Consider the following 21424-nt stretch of genomic DNA (forward strand, 5'->3'; position numbering starts at 1 on the left):
CAGAAACAGCAGCTCTCACTCTTGGCTCTTTTTTGGTTTGTTTGTTTTTTTGTTTTTTTGAGATGGAGTCTCGCTCTGTTGCCCAGGCTGGAGTGCAGTGGCATGATCTTGGCTCACTGCAAGCTCCGCCTCCTGGGTTCACGCCATTCTCCTGTCTCAGCTTCCCAAGTAGCTGGGACTACAGGCACATGCCACCACGCCTGGCTAATTTTTTCTATTTTTAGTAGAGACGGGGTTTCACCATGTTAGCCAGGATGGTCTTGATCTCCTGACCTTGTGATCTGCCCACCTCGGCCTCCTGAAGTGCTGGGATTACAGGTGTGAGCCACCGCGTCTGGCCAACTCGTAGTTTTAAGAGCAAGTACTTGGCCTACTTGGGGACGGGTGTCATCCCAGTTCCATCAGCTGTGGTTAGAGGTGGGGATGGGGTTATGATGCAAAATGGTGGTCAAGAGCCCCCAACTCCTGTTGTGAGGGATCAAAAGGGGTTTCTGTGAGCTTGGCTGATACCCCAGTGTCTCTACTGCAACCAGGACACTGCAAAACACAGGCATACAGCGGTGCGTGAGGTGTGTTCCTGTGGACGTGTGTTTCTGTTAAGGGGGATGTGCTGTTGCCTGCCTCTTATTTCAGTGAGGGGCATTCTCCCTGCCAGTCTTTCAGGATCAAAGCACTGGTGTTATCTTTGCTTCGCCCCCATCCTTTATTCTGTGTCTCCGTTACTTATCCAGTCCATCATTTGGAAATGCCTTTTAGATTCATTCTTTCTTCTCCATCTGACCCATACAGACACTGCCCTCTGCCAGCCCCTAGTCCCCTCACATCTCCGTGCCTGCCACAGGGCCCTAGCTGGTCCCCTCCTCACTCAGTGGCCACTCTGTGTCTCTCCCTAGCTGCTCCACCACACATCACTGCCATACATCGCTGTTCCCTTGCATAACAGCTCCCCTTCCCACCACATAACCCCCACACACCTGGCTCAGGTAGAAGTAGTTCCTCCTTCTGAATATTACTCCCTCCCTCTTCCAGCCCTATTTTATCTGTGCCTCTCCCAGGGAATTTATAGAACTCGTAAAGCTATTTACATACATGTCTTAAGGACAATGCAAAATGTTCTGTGATTAACGGATGATGAATCCATGTTTGGTCCATTTCTTCATCCCCTAAGGTATCTGGCAGTTTCTAGAAGGAATGACACAGGAGCTAACAGTTATTGCTTACTGTACATTAAACCTCGTGAAAGAACTTTGTGTTATGCATTTAAAATCCTTATAGCAACCCTACAAAGTAGGTATGTGATTAACTCCTGTTTACGAATGAGGAAACAGAAATTTGGTGAAGCTACTCGCCCAGGATCTCACCGCCAGGAAGTGGCAGGACTGGGAGATGAAGGAATGAATGACTTTCTAGGCTGTCCATACCTGGGGGCCACATAGAGTTGACCTGCTCTTATTTTCTCAACAAGAAGCCTCTATGAACCAGGATTCAGGCAACATCACACAGCCAGCTAGTGGCTGGGCTGGGGTTAGAGTCCCTCGTACATGAAGACATTCACCAGCTCAGACTGTCCCATCCAGTGACTAGTTTCTTTTCACCATTCTCAAAACTACCACCACACCATTTTCCCTTTCTCTCTCTCTCTTTTTTTTTCACTCTGTCCCCTAGCCTGGAGTGCAATGGTGTGATCATGGCTCACTTGCCCTCCTGGGCTCAAGTGGTCCTCCTGCCTCAGCCTCCCGATTCGCTGGGACTACAGGTGAAACACGACATCCAACTAATGTTTTGATTTTTTTTTTTTTTTTTGAGTGTTATGTTGCCTAGGCTGGTCTTGAACTCCTGGCCTCAAGTAGTCCTCTTGCTTTGGCCTCCCAAAGTGTTGGGATTAAAGGTGTGAGCCATTGCACCTGGCCTGATTTTGGACAAGCTTCTATTTATATAGAACCACAGGGAAGTGTTGGTTATGTTTTAAGTATCTTAATGTATGCTAAAATTTGGCAAATTAATAATTTTAAACCCATTACATTCTTGAAATATGAATGGAAGAGTGTATTTGGCAACTCTTGACAAGACTTAGCCTCAGCATTGTAGTCCTTGATCATACATCCTATATGTGCTGTGTATTTCACACGTGTACGTAAATGAAACGCTCCTTTAAGACTAGAACCAATTGTATTGTTATTAAACGGTCTCTGTATTCAAGTCACATGAATTCACTAGGTAACTGACAGAAAGTTCTAGTGAAATGTTTCAACAATATTTAACTGGCACTCCCAAACAAAGTAAATAAAGTACCTTTCTGGCTGATGGAAGAAAAAGGTTTCTATTTAGTACCATTGAACTAAGAAAGCTTATCACTTTACTAGGAAGAGAAAGTGGACCATTTCTAGGCAGGTATTTTCTTGCTGAACCAGCCTCTCACTGGAAGGCTGGCATCCCTGGGGAGGTACAGCCAGAATGCCTCATGATGAACACGGGCCACGGTGTGATCAGCACAGATATGGTCAGCCTGAGACAGGCTACTCAGACAGGCTCCAAGTGCAGGTCCAGCTCTATTGGCGTCAGTTATTCTTGTCATCTAATTTCAAGACAGCACAACACTGACTTTGCTGTTATGGTCGTGGCGTCAACGATCCCCCAGGTAAAGAATATAGTCCATTAATCTCTGAGAGTTTTCCTTCTGGGTTCTCTTCACGTTCTTTGGAGTTAGAACTCTGCCCTTGAACAAAAGCAACTGCATCCATCCTATTCCCCAAATGGATATCAACACGAGAAGCAATTTTCTTCCATGGTTCCCTGTGGCACTAATAAGGGCTGCAGAAAGATTGAAAAGTGAAGATCCTAGTGTTCTCAGAGGTGAGCTGAGCCACTGTGCATATAGATTTTGGGTAAACTCTTGAAGAAAGCCTGCTGAATCATAAGTCATCGCTTTCTCCATCAAGTTCCCGTTTTTCTCTAGATCATTTTGTAACAACTGGCAAATATTAGAAGCAGCAGGGAGGCATCTGTCAACTCACGGTATGCACGTGGCACGGCTCCTGTTGGTTGTTCTTTTGTTTGTAATAATGAATAAGAAACACAGGCTCTGCCAGCTTCATCTTTGTGATCTCAGCAAATGTGCACATTCCAGAGATCCAGGCAAGATGGCTGCTTCATGGGGCTTCTGAATCACCCTGGGCTACTGACACACAGCCACTGTCCCAGGTTCACGGAGCTAACATTGGATCATGTGGGTTCAGACCCTACTTATCAAGGGACTTCTCATCCACAACTATGGGCAGGTCCTTGGGGACAGGGAAGCTTTCTCCTTCTGCCTTTTTTTTTTTTTTTTTTTTTTTTTTTTTGAGATGGAGTCTCGCTCTTTTGCCCAGGCTGGAGTGCAGTGGCCGGATCTCAGCTCACTGCAAGCTCCGCCTCCTGGGTTTATGCCATTCTCCTGCCTCAGCCTCCTGAGTAGCTGGGACTACAGGCGCCCGCCACCTCGCCCGGCTAGTTTTGTTTTTTTTTTTTTTTGTATTTTTTAGTAGAGATGGGGTTTCACCGTGTTAGCCAGGATGGTCTCGATCTCCTGACCTCGTGATCCGCCCATCTCGGCCTCCCAAAGTGCTGGGATTACAGGCTTGAGCCACCGCGCCCGGCCTCCTTCTGCTTTTTGAGCCGTTATCTTTTCTTCAGCTTCTGCTATATTTATAGGTTGGCTTCAATATCTGAGTTTGTTTTTTTTTTTTTTTTTTGATGGAATCTCGCTTTGTCACCCAGGCTGGAGTGCAGTGGCGTGATCTCAGCTCACTGCAACCTCCGCCTCTGGGTTCAAGCAATTCTCTGCCTCAGTCTCCTGAGTAGCTGGGATTACAGGCACCCACTGCCACTCCTGGCTATTTTTTTTTGTATCTTTAGTAGAGATGGGGTTTCACCATATTAGCCAGGCTGGCCTTGAACTCCTGACCTTGTGATCCACCCGCCTCAGCCAGCCTCCCAAAGTGCTGGGATTACAGGTGTAAGCCACCGCGCCTGGATGAGATATTCTTTTTTTTTTTTTTTGAGATGGAGTCTCTCTCTGTCGCCCAGGCTGGAGTGCAGTGGCATGATCTCGGCTCACTGCAAGCTCTACCTCCTGGGTTCATGCCATTCTCCTGCCTCAGCCTCCTGAGTAGCTGGGACTACAGGCACCCGCCACCACGCCTGGCTAATTTTTTGTATTTTCAATAGAGACGGGGTTTCACCACGGTAGCCAGGATGGTCTCGATCTCCTGACCTCATGATCCACCCACCTTGGCCTCCCAAAGTGCTGGGATTACAGGTGTGAGTCACTGTGCCCGGCCAATATTCTTTAATCTAGAAAGCAAATACTAGTTTGTACGAAGTACTTAGCAAAAAACAAACAAAAAAACCCCAAAAAACCCCCCCAAAAATAGCTCATTTTCTACAAATGTATTTTATGTTTTCTGTATACTTGTCGTTATTTTACTGTGCTTTTATTTTCACTCTTAGAAACAGGCAGCCAATATATAGAGCAACCTTCCTCAAACTTTTAATGTTAATCTCATGATCAAAGTAGAAAATTTCCCCTCTACCAGCCCTCCTCTTCCAATCGAAGTTACACACAAAGAGCTTTGCCTAAAAAGGGAAGTTACTTGCTCTATAGAGAGTTACAGTTAAAATCTTTATAAGGGTCTTTTAAGTTGTTTTATTCCAGTGAATCTTTTTTTTTTTTTTTTGATACAGGGTCTCACTCTGTCACCCAGGCTGGAGTGCAGTAGTGCAGTGGTGCGATCATAGCTCAGTGCAACCTCCACCTCCCAGGCTCAAGTGATCCTCACACCTCAGGCTCCAGAGCAGCTAGGACAACAGCTGCATGCCACCACACCCAGCTAATTTTTGTATGTTTTGTATAGACAGGGTTTCATTATGTTGCCCAGGCTGTTCTCGAACTCCTGAGCTCAAGTGATCTGCCCACTTCAGCCTCTCAAAGTGCTGAGATTACCAGTTAGGAGCCACCACACCCAACTCCAGTGATTTTTTAAATTATTAAATGAATAAACAATTTCCAACCTCTGGGAAGAAAAGATAAATTCACAGAGTCTGGGCTTTCTGTTTGAAGTTGAGGCTGTTCGAAGTCAGCAGTGGGGGGAAATTCCAGACGGTGGCTGCTCCTGCCCGGTCTCAGCCAGGGCCCCTTCTTCGTTCCTCAGGCTCTGCTCCTGGGACTCCTCCTGGACTCCCTGCAGCCCTCTGCCCTGGTCTCCTCATCCAATCAATCACCAGGTCCTGTTGACTCGACTTTTTCTTTCCTTTCTGGTTGGCCAGCCCTTCTATCTGTAGGACACGTGATGACTGTTTCTCCAGGACCTGTTCTCTAAAGGGAGTGACCTGTATTCTGAAGATATTTGTGGAAATGTCCCCATACAGGAGACGTCAGTTTTGGCCATTTGTCTACCTACTCTTTGGTTTGCTATGTGGCCCTGAGAAAGTAATAAAGTATTACACGAGATGCTCTGTATATTAGTTTGCTGTTACCTCATAATAATCTACCTCCAAATTCAGTGACTAATGCACCAGTTGATTATTTAGCACATGTCTGAGGGGTGGCTGAATATGACTGACCTAAGCTAGCCCAGGCTAGGGGACTCTGTGGACTTCCTCGTGTGTCCGCAGGTGGGCTGGGGAGCTCGGGCTGTGCTCAGCTGCGGCAGCTCTGCTCCAGTTTTCCTGTCCTCCTTGGACGGCGGCCCAGCCCCGCCAGTTCTCAGGGTGATGCTGACTCTGCTTCTGTTCAGCTGTTGTCTCTTGGTGAAGTTACCATCATCGCTTGCCTGGAATGCCACACCCAATCCCCACTGCTCCCAAAAGCTGGCCTCCCTGCAGCTTTCCCAGTGGATCCCCTCAAAATCAGACAACGTGACCTTTTAAAAAAATACAAACCTCGGCGGGGGGGTGGTAGCTCACGCCTGTAATCCCAGCACTTTGGGAGGCCAAGGCAGGCGGATCATCTGGGGTCAGGAGTTCAAGACCAGCCTGGCCAACATGGCAAAACCCTGTGTCTACTAAAAAATATAACAATTAGCTGGGTGTGGTGGTGCACACCTGTAGTCCCAGCTCCTCAGGAGGCTAAGGCAAGAGAATTGCTTGAACCTGGGAGGCAGAGGTTGTAGTGAGCTGAGATTGCACCACTGCACTCCAGGCTGGGCAACAGAGCGAGACTCCATCTCAACAAAACAAAACAAAAACCTCACCTTGCTTAAAAACTCCTGAGTTTCTCCATCCTTAGGCTGAGGCTCCAAGCTGCCCCACGATGTGGAAAGAGCCCTCTTTCTTGCCTGCCGCCATCCCAGACTCCCTTCAGTTCTTTGCATGTGCCGTTCCTCCTGCCTGGAGAGCTCCTCTCCCCAGCTTCACACAGCCAATCCTCATCGTTACTTTGCAAGCGTAAGTATCCCCTCCCCAGGGAGCCCTTCCCTGGCCCATCCCATCAGCTCTGGCAGCACTCTTATTTCCCCCTTTGTAACATTCATAAGACTTGTCGTTTTCTTCTTGGATTTCCCTGCTAGACACAGGCTCTGTGAAGGTACGTCTGTCTTGTTCACTGGTTGCTCCCTGGCACCTGGCACTCGGTGGCCTTAGTCAATACTGAGTAAACAAATTAATGAGGGAAAGGGGTTTAGGGAAAAGGCCCTGACTCTCTACATGATCTGCAGATGTTCAAGCTCTTCGTTTTAACACCTGAAGATCTGAGCGTTGGCCTAGGTGAGCTCTGGTGTTTGCCATCTTTGTAGGCTTCACCCTCTGCCTGTCCCTTTTGCTCCTGGATGACGGTGGGTTGTAGGGCAGGGCTTGAGATAATGGGTGAGGCTGTGGATGAGGGGAGTTAGTAGCTAGTTACTTAGCAGCAGGACGGAGTATACCTAAAGCAATCTAGCCAATTCTTTCAGTTCCAAAATCCAGATTCCAACAGCCATCAGAACACAGTCCTGTACTTGGCTGTGCAAGACTTCCCAGCCATGAGGTCATGCCAGCCAGCCCAGCCCAGAGCCATCTCTGAATGTCTAGGACATAGCCTTGCTCGGCCAATGAGTTTTGCCTGGGAAGTTAACTAATGACAGTATTTCTCATTTGCCAAACGTTAGCGCTGCAAAGTGATCTCCAGACCCCAGCCTGGATCCTATCTTCAGAGCAGGCACAAGTTCTAGAGAGTTCTGTGAGGCTGGCAGGCCATGGATGTTCGAGCTGCCCATAGTCCCCTCAGTTGGTGCATAGTCAAGGAGGCGGAATGCTTCCCTAGAGAAACACCAGGGATCATCCCCACGGGAATGCCGCTTTATTCAAAGCTCTAGCATCAATACTGGGTCATCTGAGTTGGGGAGTACCCAGTACCAGGCTCTGCCTGGCAGATATACACCTGAGATGTGGAGGACCAAAGCCTGTTTGTGGCATTTCCTGCCACAGAATTTGGATTTATATCTTTCTGTAAATTCCAAACGCATAGTTAATTTTACAAAATTAAGTTTGCATTAGCAAGGCTTTGGGCATGTTCAAACCCATTCATGCAGTTTAATGAACACAAAAGCAACCTGCTGTTACAGCCTGCAGCCCACGTTAAGTTTGGGTGGACTGCCTCATTGCTTAAAACCTGGGGGCGTGGGAGAAGTCTACTATGGAGCTGTTATCTTGCTAGCAATTTGATACCTTTAGCACGGAGGTTCAAATCTGGACTTCGGTTCCAAGTAGCAGTTGCTTAAATTAAGTATAAATCGGCAGTGCTGTCGTTAGTACCGTGGTTGGAAGCATTCACTGCTGAGTGACCACGAACTCCACTGATGCAGGGTGGGAAACCTGAGCCAGAGCCACACACAGGGCTGGGCTGGGCGGCTCTGCCCCGTGACAGTCAGCTGAAGGGAGTGATTACTCTTGCCACGTCACCTCCGTTCACTGTCCACCGAAGGGCTGTCCCCCAATTAAGGGCTTTGCATGTGCTCTAACACTGCAGCTCCCAGGCAGGAACTGGTTAGAGGGTAAGAGATCTGGGACTTGCTAAGAGCTTCATTATTTTCACAGATGCTCAAGACTTATCCTGAAATTGGCAGGGCACGGTGGCTCACGTCTGTAGTCCCAGCACTTTGAGGGGATCATGAGGTCAGGAGTTCAAGACCAGCCTGGCCAACATAGTGAAACCCTATCTCTACTAAAAATACAAAAATTAGCTGGGCGTGGTAGCAGGCCCCTGTAATCCCAACTACTCAGGAGGCTGAGGCAGGAGAATGGCTTGAACCCAGGAAGCAGAGGTTACAGTGAGCCAAGATCGCACCACTGCACTCCAGCCTGGGCGACAGAGCGAGACTCCATCTCAATAATAATAAAAAAAAGACTTTATCCTGAAATCAAAAGTTGTACTGCCAAATAGAATGGCTACATGTTACATCTATTTGAATGCATCACTGCAGCAAATCTATGCTCTCTGGAAGACAACAGAAGACATGAGTTCTCACGTGAGGGTGAGAAGAACGTGGGCTCAGACTGCGCGTGCCCACTCCCATGACTGTGAGAGTTAAAATGAGGGGGTGACAGTGCTGCAGCTATTCCAGGACTGGTGCTATTTATATGAGCCTATTCCAAACCTTAACACACAGATACCAAATCCACTCAGCACTGTATGCAAAGGGAAACAAGAAACCACTCTGACAGGTCTGGTCCCTCGTAAATTCCCCAGATGACAAGCAAATTATTTAATACTTTCTTTCTATGTTTGGAATGAATCTGTTTCCAAGAATAAAAGCATACAAACAATATCTTTATTACCTGTAATATGCTTAAAGAGCAGGGGTCCCCAACGGGTTAAACATGAGAAACACTGGCAGAGCTTTAGAAAGAGAGGAAAATGTGCCTCACCCCTCACTTACTGAGTCAGAATCTGCAGAGAGCGAAGTGCTGAGACGTCTTTTTAAAAAGCGCTCCAACTCTCCAGGTGCTTCTGTCCACCAGCCAGATGTGGGCACCAGTGCTGCGCAGCATGTTCCCGGCTTCAGGGTATGGGGGTTGTCCTGGGCCTGGATCAGACTGGGGGCTCTCATTCACCAGGTGTTGGGAGGGGCTGGAGCCTGCATTTCCAGCAAGCTCCCAGGTGGGGCTAAGGTTGCTGATGCGCAGTGCGCCATCTCTGGGCGTGTACCTACACACCTGTCACCTTTGTCGTACTGGTTCAGGTATACGTTACAGGGTGCACCGTGTACCCTCGCAGCTCTGCCCTACTCCACACTGCCCCCAGTCTCAAGGGGGCTTGGACTTGCCTTCACCAAGGCACTTCTTTTCTCAGGGTCGAACCCTCCCCTGAGGGCCCCCAACAGCCCTCTCCAGGCCTTCTGTCAGTAGAAAATGAAAATGCATTAATCGGGAGCGGTTTATCTGGTGTGAAAGGCTCAGGGAGATAATTCTTTTTATTGTCAAGGACCAAGAAACAACATGTAGAAATGCTATACACAATGGCCATGAGCTACGAGATAGGAGTGGGGTGGAGGGGAGACGCAGTAACATACAGCACTATTCTGAACAAACTCCAGCTCTCCATTCTAACACGTGAACCAAGGAGACACAGCCATTCTTTTTCACTAAGGCTGCAACAGAACGCAAACGTGACTTGGTTTATCAGCTCCCACAGGGCAGGCAGCACAAAAGGCTATTGTAAGCTGGTTTTGGGAGCCCCCATCTCAAACAGAGAGTGGATGCTGAAGGTGGTCCCTGGCCGCCACTGGTGGCTGGTCCCCGGCTTGCTAGGTCCTGGGCATGTCTCGATTCTCAATGATCAGCTTGTCAGTTGAATACAGTTGGCCAATGTGGACCTGAAGGCAAAGAAAGGACACAGGTCAGGAACTATGGCCCTCTAGCCCCTGGGAAAGGTCAGAAGGAACATTTCCTAACATTTCGAATACTAATGTTGGCCATCCCAGGGCTGCTCCCTTCTGGCAACTGCACTGTGGGGCAAAGCCAGTCATTACAGCCGCTTGGCTAGCTCCTTGCACCATCCAACGCCCACTTCCCTCACTGTGAGAAGTTACAGAGATCCACACACCCATTCCTTCTCTCTGAAACAGCATGGGAGGGCTGTGCTGAGCTGGGTGAGGCCTGCCTGCTGCTGGCATAGCTGTCAGATGTGTGCCCAGTACCTCCTCTCCTAAGACGGTTTCCTTCCCTTTGAACTGCTTCTTGCATAGAGAAAGGGTTTTAGAACAATGTAGAAATGGGTGCCGACTATGCTGGGGTAGAAAAAGCACTGCATTCAGGGTAATGCTAACACTATTCCGTGTCCCATCCCGGGTGGGGTTGAGGGCAGCTGTCTGAGTGCCTGCACCTCCTGCCTTCCATCTTTCCTGCCCCCTTCTTTTTAAAGTGTCCTTTTTATTAAGTGTCAATGCCCAATGTTTCCACTGTCCCAGGTGGATGCTGGAGTCATCATCTGGGGCTAGAGAAGGTCTTTCCTTGGGAACAAAGGGTCTTGCCACAATTTTTCTGTAAAAGCATTTCCTGAGTGATACATTTTTAAGGATAAGTGGAACTGGTGAAGAAAGGGCTGACCATTAGCAACTCTATCTGGATTTCAGACCAGTTGGTCACTATCTATGGGAAATTTGAGGCGAGTAACTGCTGTTTAAGCAAACGATAGTAAACTCCTAAAGGCCACAGCTACCACCCAGAGCAGCCAGGGGTCAACATCCTCATATGGTTTTCCTCCCCGACCTTAGTGCTCTGTTTTGAAGTGAAGGCCCCGGACAGAAGGCGATCATGTCATTACTATAGCGCGTGTTAAAGAGCAGTACTCTGTCGCCAAGGACAGCCCCGTGGTCCACCTGAGGTGTCCTGTTTTCCATGCCATTTGCTCGGTCTTCAGTCTGCCCTTGCACAGAGGTATCCTGAAGGTCCGTGGCACGGATAATAACTGCTAAGTGTTGTGGTGCAAGAGAAAGCGAAGAAAGAGGCAAGAGCAGCGCGTCATCTAAGAAGAACGAAAAGTAGACAGTGGAGATTTGGGGGATGGGGGAGATCTTGCAGGTATTTTTAAATGCAAGTGAATGTCCTAATTAAAAACCAAAAGAGATAGGTAGGAGTTATGGGAAGGTGGTGTAGAGAACGAGCGCTCCAGCACAACTCCTAACAAGTCACAGTGATGAGCTTGGCTACTGTGTCCTCAGTCCTCCCTTCCTCTCACTAATATAGAGAAGACTTTGGATGCAAGTGGATGGGAGGCGGGGTCTGGGGTGCTGCATTTCTCACAACCTGCAGGTAATGCTGATGCTGCTGGTCCATGGGCCACACTTTAGGTGGCAAGGTCGGAAATCATCTTGAGGGCTGTGAGGAGCTGCACTGGGTTTCTTGGGGGCTACAGTACAGTCATGATGAATGCAGGGACTTTGAGTTTCCCAGCTGGACAACCTGAAATAGCTACTGGGTGAGCTGAAGCCATCTATACCCTACTACAGAGAAGAGGAGGATCGGCACTGTCCTCCACCCTGAATAGTACATGGTTTTGTTTTCATATATTAACCTCAACAGATAGATGCACCCACTATCAAACGATACTGAGAACAGAAAGGCTAGAATACCAATGATCCTTAAAAAAAAGGGAACCATTACTTTTTGGATAATTAAAACTAGGCTAATACAAACAATTTTGTATAACAGCTTGGATGGTTCAGTTACCTGGGAGCTTGTTCTGTATTTAATTGATCTCAGGGGATTCACCAGGAACCCATCCTAGAAGTATCCACAATCGGACATTCCATGAGTACTTGACAGAGTTTACCATCATCTTCTCAAGGCTTTAGTGGCAGGCAGGGGTTATGGAATGGCATAAGAAGAAACCTGTTCAAAACTGCAGTGGGCTGGCTTGGGAAGCTGTGAGTTCTCTGTCCCCATGAGGAGCAGAAAGTGAGGATGGAGAAGGAAGGTATATGCTAGACCAGGGCTGAACCAGATGGATTCCTTCCGACTCTCAGCTTCTGTGATTACAGGCACTGTCCATGGCTCCAGGATCCATCTGGGATGCATGGTCTCTGAATGGCCCAGAGTTGATCTACATGTTCTACTTCTGGCACTCTGGAAGGAAAGGCGGCACCCTGGAAAGGCCCTGGGATGAGGGGGAGGGGGGCAGCAGGAAGAGGACAGCTGGGCTGCAGCTGGGATGGCTCCGCCACTTGCCATGTGAGACTCTCCACTTCCTCTAGACTCAGTTCCTCGCCTGTGGGATGAGGTCTGGAAACTTCTAGGTGATCTTTACAGTCCTTTGCAGCTCCAGCAGTCTTTGGGCCCTCAATAAAGTTGGCCAGTGTCAAGAAAAAGATGTGTGAGGTCCCCAACCAGTACAGCACCTACATGGCATGGGAGTCCCTAGGGCAGCTGGTGGGAATCTGGCCAAGGGAGAGTCGTGGCAGACATGGAGGGGAGAAACGTGTTGCAGCAGCAGGAGGGGTGACCGGCTTCCCGCCCCCTCCTGAAGGGAGGGCGCACCTCTGTCCACCCGTCCACTGCCTGCAGCCCGGGCGGCAAGCTCGCGAAGCCTGCCCTCCTCTTTGCAGCCACCTGGACCATGTGTGTGGTCTGTGTGTGTGGGCCCTATGAGGTCACGTGCTCTAGTTCATGTCTGTCTTCCCTTCTCCAGCCCCCTGAGAGCCCCTCAAGGGCGGGACTGGTGAACGCTGCTTTCTGTGTCCCTGGGCCCCACACAGTCCTAGGAGACAACACTGCTCAGCAGATCTGTGACGAGCGAGTGAGAGAAGGAATCTGAGCCCAGTGCACTCAGAGCAAATGGCTCTGCCCCGACGATGGACAGGCAGGCAGGGCTCTTTCCGACAAGTGAAAGGCACACACAGCACACAATGCACAGGTGTTCAAAGACCCAGAAAACCCGGAGGAGCTGGAAGGGCAGCCCCAGCCCTGAGTCATTCTGCAGACAAGCAGTGAGCACCTCCTGTCCCAGGCACCTTGTGCGGGTGAGACTTTCAGATGTGATTAACGTCTGCAGAAATCTCTGAGTCCAGGAAGGGAAAACAGACAAGAATCGAGATAAACGACCTAGCATCTGGAATGTACTGGCACAGGAGGGCACACAGGACTAGAGGGATCTAGAAGATGTGACTCAGCCTGAGGGAGTCAGGGAAGACTTCTCAGAGGAGACAGCCTCAGGGGAGGAGGAGCTCAGAGGCCAGAGGCTGGAGCTGCGGCAGGGGTGAGAAGCCCACGACACGACTGGATGTGGAGACCGTCAGAGACAGACATAGACTAAATGTGGATACGGAAGGGTGAGGGTGAGGATGCGGGTGGAGACGGTAGAGAAGAGAGAATAAAAGGAAAGTGGGGTAGGGCCAGAACACAGATGCCATGCTCCACTTGGAGGGAATGGAAAGCTGGTAGAATGTTAAAAATGGAGGACCAGAGCATCCAGACCTGTGGTTAAAAAGATCACCTTGTTTTAGGGTCAAGGCAAGGAAGAGGTGGAGAGTTGTGGCAGGGGACCCGGTTAAGGGACCAGTGAGAGTGCAGGTGAGGCTGGGCGCGGTGGCTTACGCCTGTAATCCCAGCACTTTGGGAGGTCGAGGTGGGTGGATCATGGGGTCACAGGTCCGAGATCAGCCTGACCAACACGGTGAAGCCCCGTCTCTATTAAAAATATATAGGGCGAGGTTGCGGGCGCCTATAATCCCAGCTATTCAGGAGGCTGAGGCAGAAGAATGACGTGAACCCGGGAGGCGGAGGTTGCAGTGAGCCGAGATGGTGTCACTGCACTGTGGCCTGGGTGACAGAGCGAGACTCTGTCTTGAAAAAAAACAAAAAAAAAAAAAGGAAAAAGAGTGTAGGTGAGAGGTGACCCAGCTTGGAAGGAGTGGCAGAAGTTATAGAGGAGCAGCCAGAGGAATGGGTGCTGCACTGAAGGGGGACCCACCCTTGCAAGTCCAAGACTGCTGCATGTGGATGCTGTAAGAATCACTGCCCTCAGCTTTTTTGGTGAAGAATGAAGCCCAGAAGAATCAATCCATATAGAAGCAAAGACATGAACCCCAGATCTTCTGATCTCTGTCCAGTGCTTTCTCCAAAATGCTGCTCCTCTAACAGGTCCCAACCATTTCTTCCTTTCTTTTCTCTCTCTCTCTCTCTCTTTTTTTTAGAGACAGGTTCTCACTATATTGCCCAGGTTGGTCTTGAACTCCTGGGTTTGAGTGATCCTCCTGCCTCAGCCTCCTGAGTAGCTGGGATTACAGGCATGTGCCACCATGCCTGGCTAATCAATGATTTCTTCATAACGCAAATTACACATCACTATAATTATAAGCCTATGTTATGAAAATTTGAGATAACCACATGAGAGAACTGTGGCCTGCCCAGCATCCATCTCTCCTTTTTCCTTACAGGGTCAGTGCACATCTAGAAGTGTACACTCTCCAGACTCCTGTGCAGCTAGATGTGGCCAATGAGGTGTCAGCTGTCATCAAGGCAGGAGCATCTAGGAAAGTTCTTTAAAATGGGCCGCCTCAGACTGGGGGCACTCCACTGCCTGCCTGCCCCCTCTTTGTCTCCGTTCTGCCTGGAATACGAACTTGATAGCTGGAACACCAGCAGACATCTAGCACCGTAAGGTAAGTTTGTTATGGGAGCTGCACGCTAAGGCTGGGGGGCAGAAAGGAGGTGTCTGAGTGCTTGATGACCATGGAGACACCATGCCAGCTCTGGACACCTTATTGCCAGCTTTCTTTTATGTGCGAGAAAAATAAACCTCCATCTTTTAAAAGCTCCTGTTACTTGGGTTTCTTGCTACATACAGCTAAACCAATCTTTACTGACTTGAATGCACAATGAGAATTTTAATGTGAGATCATAGGACTAATGAAACAAAGGCTGGTGCAGAGAAGGGGGTGATCTGTGCCCTGTGGCAAGTGGAAACAATGTCCCTGTCATCGGGGGAGGTGCAATTAACAGGTACCTACTGTAGCTGTTTCCAAATTTAAAAAAGCTACACGAGAAATTATAAAGATTCTGTTCTTTTTCTCTTTAAATCAGGGTATCCAATCTTTTTGCTTCCCTGGGCCACACTGGAAGAAGAAGAATTGTCTTGGGCCACACATAAGACACACTAACAGTAACAAAAGCTGATGAGCTAAAGAAAAAAAAAATCACCAAAAAAAATCTCATGTTTTAAGTTTACGAATTTGTGTTGGGCTGCATTCAAGGCCATCCTGGGCTGCACGTGGCCCACAGGCTGTGTGTTGGACAAGCTTGCCCTAAATATTTAGTTGCATTCGGATATGTGGCTATTAGTAGTTTGGTATTTTTGAGTAGTCTGTTAAATCACATGTAGATTTAAAATGTGTGTGTATATATACACAATACTTAAATGTGCAATCATAGCATAACTTGCTTTTGAAATTAACTTCATATTATGATCCTTATATCATTAACTACCCTTTGAAGGAATATTTTCAGTAACTGTGTAATACTCCATTGTAAAGATACATGATAATCTATTTAATCACTCCCATATGATGAACATTTAGACTGTTTTCACTTAATGCCAGGATTATCATTTATATATAACCTTTTATCAAATCTGATTTTTTTCCTTATAAAAGGTTTCTAGAAGTAGAATTGTTGGATAAACAGATATGAAATTTTTTCTTTTTTTTGAGATGGAGTCTCGCTCTGTCGCCCAGGCGGGAGTGCAGTGGCACGATCTCGGCTCACTGCAAGCTCCACCTCCTGGGTTCACGCCATTTTCCTGCCTTAGCCTCCCAAGTAGCTGGGACTACAGGCGCCCGCCAACACGCCGGGTTAATTTTTTTGTGTTTTTAGTAGAGACGGGGTTTCACCATGGTCTCGATCTCCTGACCTCGTGATCCACCCACCTCGGCCTCCCAAAGTGCTGGGATTACAGGCGTGAGCCACCATGCTTGGCCAGATATGATTATTTTTATGGTTACTGATGGATCTTGCAAAACTACTTTCCAGAAGGTCTGTTTGTCTGGCTGACACTTCCTCTGGTGGCCCCTTTGAAGGCTTTGGTGGCACACTTATCATGCCTCAGAACAAACACGCTTCTCCCCATGTAGCTTGCTGTGTGTGAGCTCTGCGTGCTAAAGGCTGTATTCTCTATGCGCCGGCTAGAACAAGAACACAGGATTCTCTAACAGGAGAATGCGGCCCTCTGCTGTGTGTCTTACAAAAGCCCCCATTACAGTAGTTACCATCATGTTTATTTCACAAAGTCCACCAATCTAGAGGATGAAACTTCTGGGGGAGGGGTGCTCTCCTGTAAGGCATGTAGCTGTGAGGTGGGATCGGCCCCATGGAAAAGACCCTAAAGGAAACCCACAGAATGAAGAACTGGGGGGCAATCTGAAGAGCCAAGTTTCAGGAAACTTGAAATCAAAACAAACCAAATTTATAGTCTGCTTTGACAGAAGTTTTAATTAAATTAAAAAACAAAAAACAAACAACAAACCCCATTCCAGTATGACAATTTTATGGCCCTTGGGGAGGAAAAACTAATGACATCAGGTCTTACAATATGAATGGTATTAAGAGGATATAGAGATGCATGTCTGTCTGACATATATACTGCATATATTGGGGCCACTCACATGGTCCCTATACTGTAATGGTACGTGGGTCTGCCTCAGTTCCCCAGCATGAGCATCGGTGACTGAGGGGAGGGGGGAGAAGGGATCATGTTACTTGACTTAGGTGCCTTCAAAGCGCAGTTTAGGACCGTGCCAGACGCATACAAAGTGCTCAGAAAGTACCTGACAACTAAAAATATCAGTCCCGTACTCCACGGTTCTAAGGGTCTGTGCCCACTGACTCTAAAATCCAGATAGCTGAGTGATTACAGAGTGCTCTGATGGTGAGCCACAAGTGGAAATATAGAACTGATGAAGACAAGTGAATCAAAACAGCAGTAGGACCATTTAGTGCAACAAGAATGTTCACTGACCGTTAAGTGAAATGAAATGATTTAAATGTGGCCCAGCAGAGGGTTTAAGGCTAGAATCCAGGGCTATATGGGATTTACCTAGAGCCATTACAGAAGAAGTAGGGGAAATACTCAGTTCACACAGGGAGGAAATATTAAAAAGTTATCTCAATGAGGGCTAAGGAGTTGAGGCAATAAATGTTTGTGTAGCAGTTCTGTTGCATTTATTTGGGCTGTAAAATGTGTCAGCACACAACAGGAGGCTAGCCAGGATTGATGCTGTGGTGCTAATGGCAGAGAAGGATGCTCCAAGCTGCAGGTGAGAAGGTCTGGTCAACGCAAGTAAGGCAGTGCAATTAACAGCTTCAAGTTCCAGTCCCTCTAGAATCCCAAATTGACTTATACAGCCACATCAAACCAGTACTGTGCATAAACTGGTCATTAAGGCTGATCACACTTTTATTCTATTAAGTTTCGGGGGTTGGCATTAGAGTTCATTGGAAAAGTACACAGATTACTCAACTGCCAGTAGCCGGGATGACTAGATGGCCCAGAAACACTTAAGAGCTCTGAGACTCATTAGACAAATAACCTGCAGGGGAGGAAGGAGCAAGATAGAAGAAAATACAACTGGGTACAATGTTTCAGGTCTTCACTGCTTAGTCTTTCTTCTGAAGCAATGCCCAGCCATCCCTGCAACACATGTCTACAGGACCTGGGTCCCAGGAACTGGGCTCACTCGCCAGGGGAGTGGGTGGGGAAGGTGGGGAATGGACGCAGCCCTGGGCTGGGATCCTACTCCTGCCTCTGCCACTTCTGGCCTATTTTGCAGAGTTATTATGGGAATCAAACGAAACACTAGATGTGAAGAAAATCTACCATTTTCCCCAGTTCCTTCCCAGGGCCCACATACATGAAATGTCCTAACACTACTGGGAAAATCAAATAAGCACAGTGCTAAGCAGCTGGCAAGGGCCTGCTAAACATTACTTACATGCACAGATTTGTGCAAGGCCTGTCTCTGTCAAGATGCATATCATGGGCGGGGCGCGGTGGCTCACGCCTGTAATCCCAGCACTTTGGGAGGCTTAGCGGGTGGATCACAAGGTCAGGAGTTTGAGATCAGCCTGGCCAACATGGTGAAACCCTGTCTCTACTAAAAATACAAAAATTAGCCGGGTGTGGTGGTGGGTGCCTGTAATCCCTGCTACTCGGGAGGCTGAGGCAGGAGAATCGCTTGAACCTGGGAGGCGGAGGTTGCAGTGAGCCAAGATCGCGCCACTGTACTCCAGCCTGAGTAACAGAGCGAGACTTTGTCTCAAAAAAAAAAAAAAAAAAAAAAAACAACACACAACAAAAAAACCACAAAAAACCAAAATGCATATCATGGGGTCACAGACCCTGATCTTAGGATCTCAAGGCCCCTCACCCTTCAGCTATAAGTGCACCTGATTCTGTAATAATTAACCCCCAACTGCAGAATATGGTGGCAATGACAGCTGAGCTCACCACCTGGGTGTGAATGTGAGCTTTCAGGGCTGGACTCAAGGACTGACTGCTGAGTTGTTCTTCCCTCATCTCTCCTCTTATCAGCTTCCTGCCCAGACAGGGCCCATGACACTGCCAGTTGGTCAGAGCAGTCTGGTATGAGAAGGAGGTGGCTGTGCCTGTGAAGTTACAGGAGAGACAGGGATGTCTAGCTTTGCTGGTGAAGCCAAGGGGCAAACTGTTCTGCTCTCTTCCCCCTCAGAGATTGGGGGCCGCAGGGCACAGTGCCAAATCTTGCCTCTGGTGAATTTTCAATTAATGATGATAATGCTATGACTAGTACAAAATAATGACGATGATGGTGAAAGCAATAGTGACGATTAATGAGCATTCACTATGTGCCAGGCACTGCTCTAAGTGCTTAATCAATTATTAATAACTAAATGAAAGTATTTCTTTTAGCCTCACAATGACTTTATGAGGAGAGTACCATTATTATCATCAATTTGTAGGCTTTTACAGGCAAACTCTGTCATGTTTTCTTTGAATTTCTATTTTTGGAGGGTGTGTACTTGCTCTGCTAGGCATGCTCTTCCATTTCACATGTCAGAAGCTGGCACCCCAGTGAATCACACTGAAAACATGCTGGAAAGGGCAGTAACAACAGTCACAGCGACAAAAAACACTCCTAGATGTAAACTTAGTAAGACATGTGTGATCTTTAGAAAGAAACTAAAAAGCTAAGAAATATAAAATTTTAGTGAGAGATACCCATATTCGTGAAAAGACTGAGTCATATAAAAATGCCAATTTTTGCAAATGAATTCACATTTAATACAATGATAATACAAAATCTGACAAGATTTTAAAAAATACATGACAAAGTGACTTTAAGGTTTTTGTGAATAAAAAGTCACGAATAAGAAAACCTTTGTAAAGGAAAAATCTTAAAGCGTTTTTGAGATATTATTAAAACAGAATGGCATTGGCCCAAGGAGAGAGAAATTCACACAAGAGAGAGTTACAAACCAGACCCTGTTATGCAGAGGTAGTTCACACATAAAATCATACTCCTGGCCGTGTAGTGGCTCACGCCTGTAATCCCACCACTTTGGGAGGCCAAGTCAGGTGGATCACGAGGTCAAGAGATCGAGACCGTCCTGGCAAACATGGTGAAACCCCGTCTCTACTAAACATACAAAAATTAGCTGGGTGTGGTGGTGTGCGCCTATAGTCCCAGCTACTTGGGAAGCTGAGGCAGGACAATTACTTGAACCTGGGAGGCAGAGGTTGCAGTGAGCCGAGATTGAGTCACTGCACTCCAGCCTGGGCGACAGAGTGAGACTCTGTCTCAAAAACCAAAACCAAAACCAAAACAAAACAAACAAAAAAACCACAAAAAACCAAAATCGTTCTTCTGGGGATTTGGGACTTAGCTTAAAGGGGCTGTGGTAGCCAGAATATTTCTTGGAAGTCTCATATTGATCTTCATGTAAATGGTGTACTCTGCTGTACAGCATATCTGTGCTTATTTTCATATAAAAATGTTTTCCCTGCCAGATGTGGTAGGGAAACCCACCTTGGTGCACACCTGTAGTCTCAGCTACTCGGGAGGCTAAGGTGGGAAGATTGCTTGAGCCCAGGAGTTCGAGGCTGCAGTGCTCTATGATCTCGCCTGTGAATACATACCGCACTCTAGTCTCAGCAACATAGCAAGACCCGGTCTCTTCACAGTTTTTTCCCCTCCAAGTTGACAAGTAACCCTGACCCTCCAAGAGGACGCACTGGTTTTACCCTGTTACTTTTGAGTGCCTTTTGATACACCCAGTTTCAGAAACATATTATTAAGATACTGCACTTTCCTAAGATAGCTACACTTTCATGGGGGCTTTGCAAGGCAAGAAAAAACCCCCCTTGAGCCACCAAAACAGTATCTATACACATATATATTTGGAGGCAGAGTCTCACTCTGTCATCCAGGCTGGAGTTCTGTGGTGTGATCTCAGCTCGCTGCAACCTCCTCCTCCTGTGTTCAAGTGATTCTCATGCCTCAGCTTCTTGAATAGCTGGGACTACAGGCATGTGCCACCACACCTGCCTAATTTTTGTATTTTTAGTAGAGATGGGCTTTCATCATGTTGGCCAGGCTGGTCTCAAACTCCCACTTCAGGTGATCCGCCTGACTTGGCCTCCTAAAGTGCTAGAATTACAGGTATGAGCCACCATGCCCGGCCAACACGTTTTTGACAGAATTTCAACATATGGTCTCAGATGGCACATGCTAAGCCGCCTGCTCCTGTTCACCTGCACTGGGGAAGGTAAGCATGACATCTGGGCCCCTCCTCTGGCTTATGACAAGGCTGGACATCCTTTCACGCTGCCTGCAATTCCTGCAGCAATTGTTCCTGGTGAGATCCCAGCATGGAGAGGCACTGCCACAGCCTTGTCACAGTCAAGTCACCAGTGATAAAAGCTTATTTGTCAAATAGACTGTTTTTTATCATGTTTTTTATATTTCTCAATTTTTTTTAAAAAGCACACTGAAATAGGCACGCATGAATTTATGTCTACATTTTTTCAGTCTTTTCTGTATGGCAACAAGAAGTATTGTGAAACCCAAACTTAGGAATATCGACCACATGGTGTTCCTGTAAAAACAGCCCTCAGTCCACATAACCTTTTCTTCTTTTTAGAATCCAGTAGGCTTGTTCTTCAAAATGTTTACATATAATAGCATAACACTGCTACGTTTAATTCTGCCACCATTTTATGCAACAGAAGGGTGCCTGAAGGGATCATCCAAACTGGATTTACTGAAACCCCAATCTCCAATGACGCGGCCATTTCAAAGAAGCAGGAGTGCATCTTTTTGCTTCCCCTCTCCCGGTACACACTCCATCTCCATCCTTCCTGTAAGCCTTGAATGCCAGATATGGGATATTCTTTTTTTTTTTTGAGACGGAGTCTCGCTGTGTCGCCCAGGCTGGAGTGCAG

The 21424-nt window shown here is 47.5% G+C and overlaps 1 protein-coding gene across 1 annotated transcript in view; it reads right to left on the minus strand.

Moving 5' to 3' along the window:
* Nucleotides 1–9388: 9388 nt before the first annotated feature.
* The window catches only part of LYRM4 (LYR motif containing 4), a 161214-nt gene continuing 149178 nt past the window's right edge, over nt 9389–21424 (minus strand). Inside the window, exon 3 of the mRNA XM_007973800.3 lies at nt 9389–9827. Within this exon, the coding sequence (XP_007971991.1) occupies nt 9759–9827 (69 nt within the window). The 3' untranslated portion in view covers nt 9389–9758. The remainder of the gene's footprint in view (nt 9828–21424) is intronic.

The sequence above is a fragment of the Chlorocebus sabaeus genome, chromosome 17 (assembly GCF_047675955.1).
Source record: "Chlorocebus sabaeus isolate Y175 chromosome 17, mChlSab1.0.hap1, whole genome shotgun sequence".
Classification (NCBI taxonomy): Eukaryota; Metazoa; Chordata; class Mammalia; order Primates; family Cercopithecidae; genus Chlorocebus; species Chlorocebus sabaeus.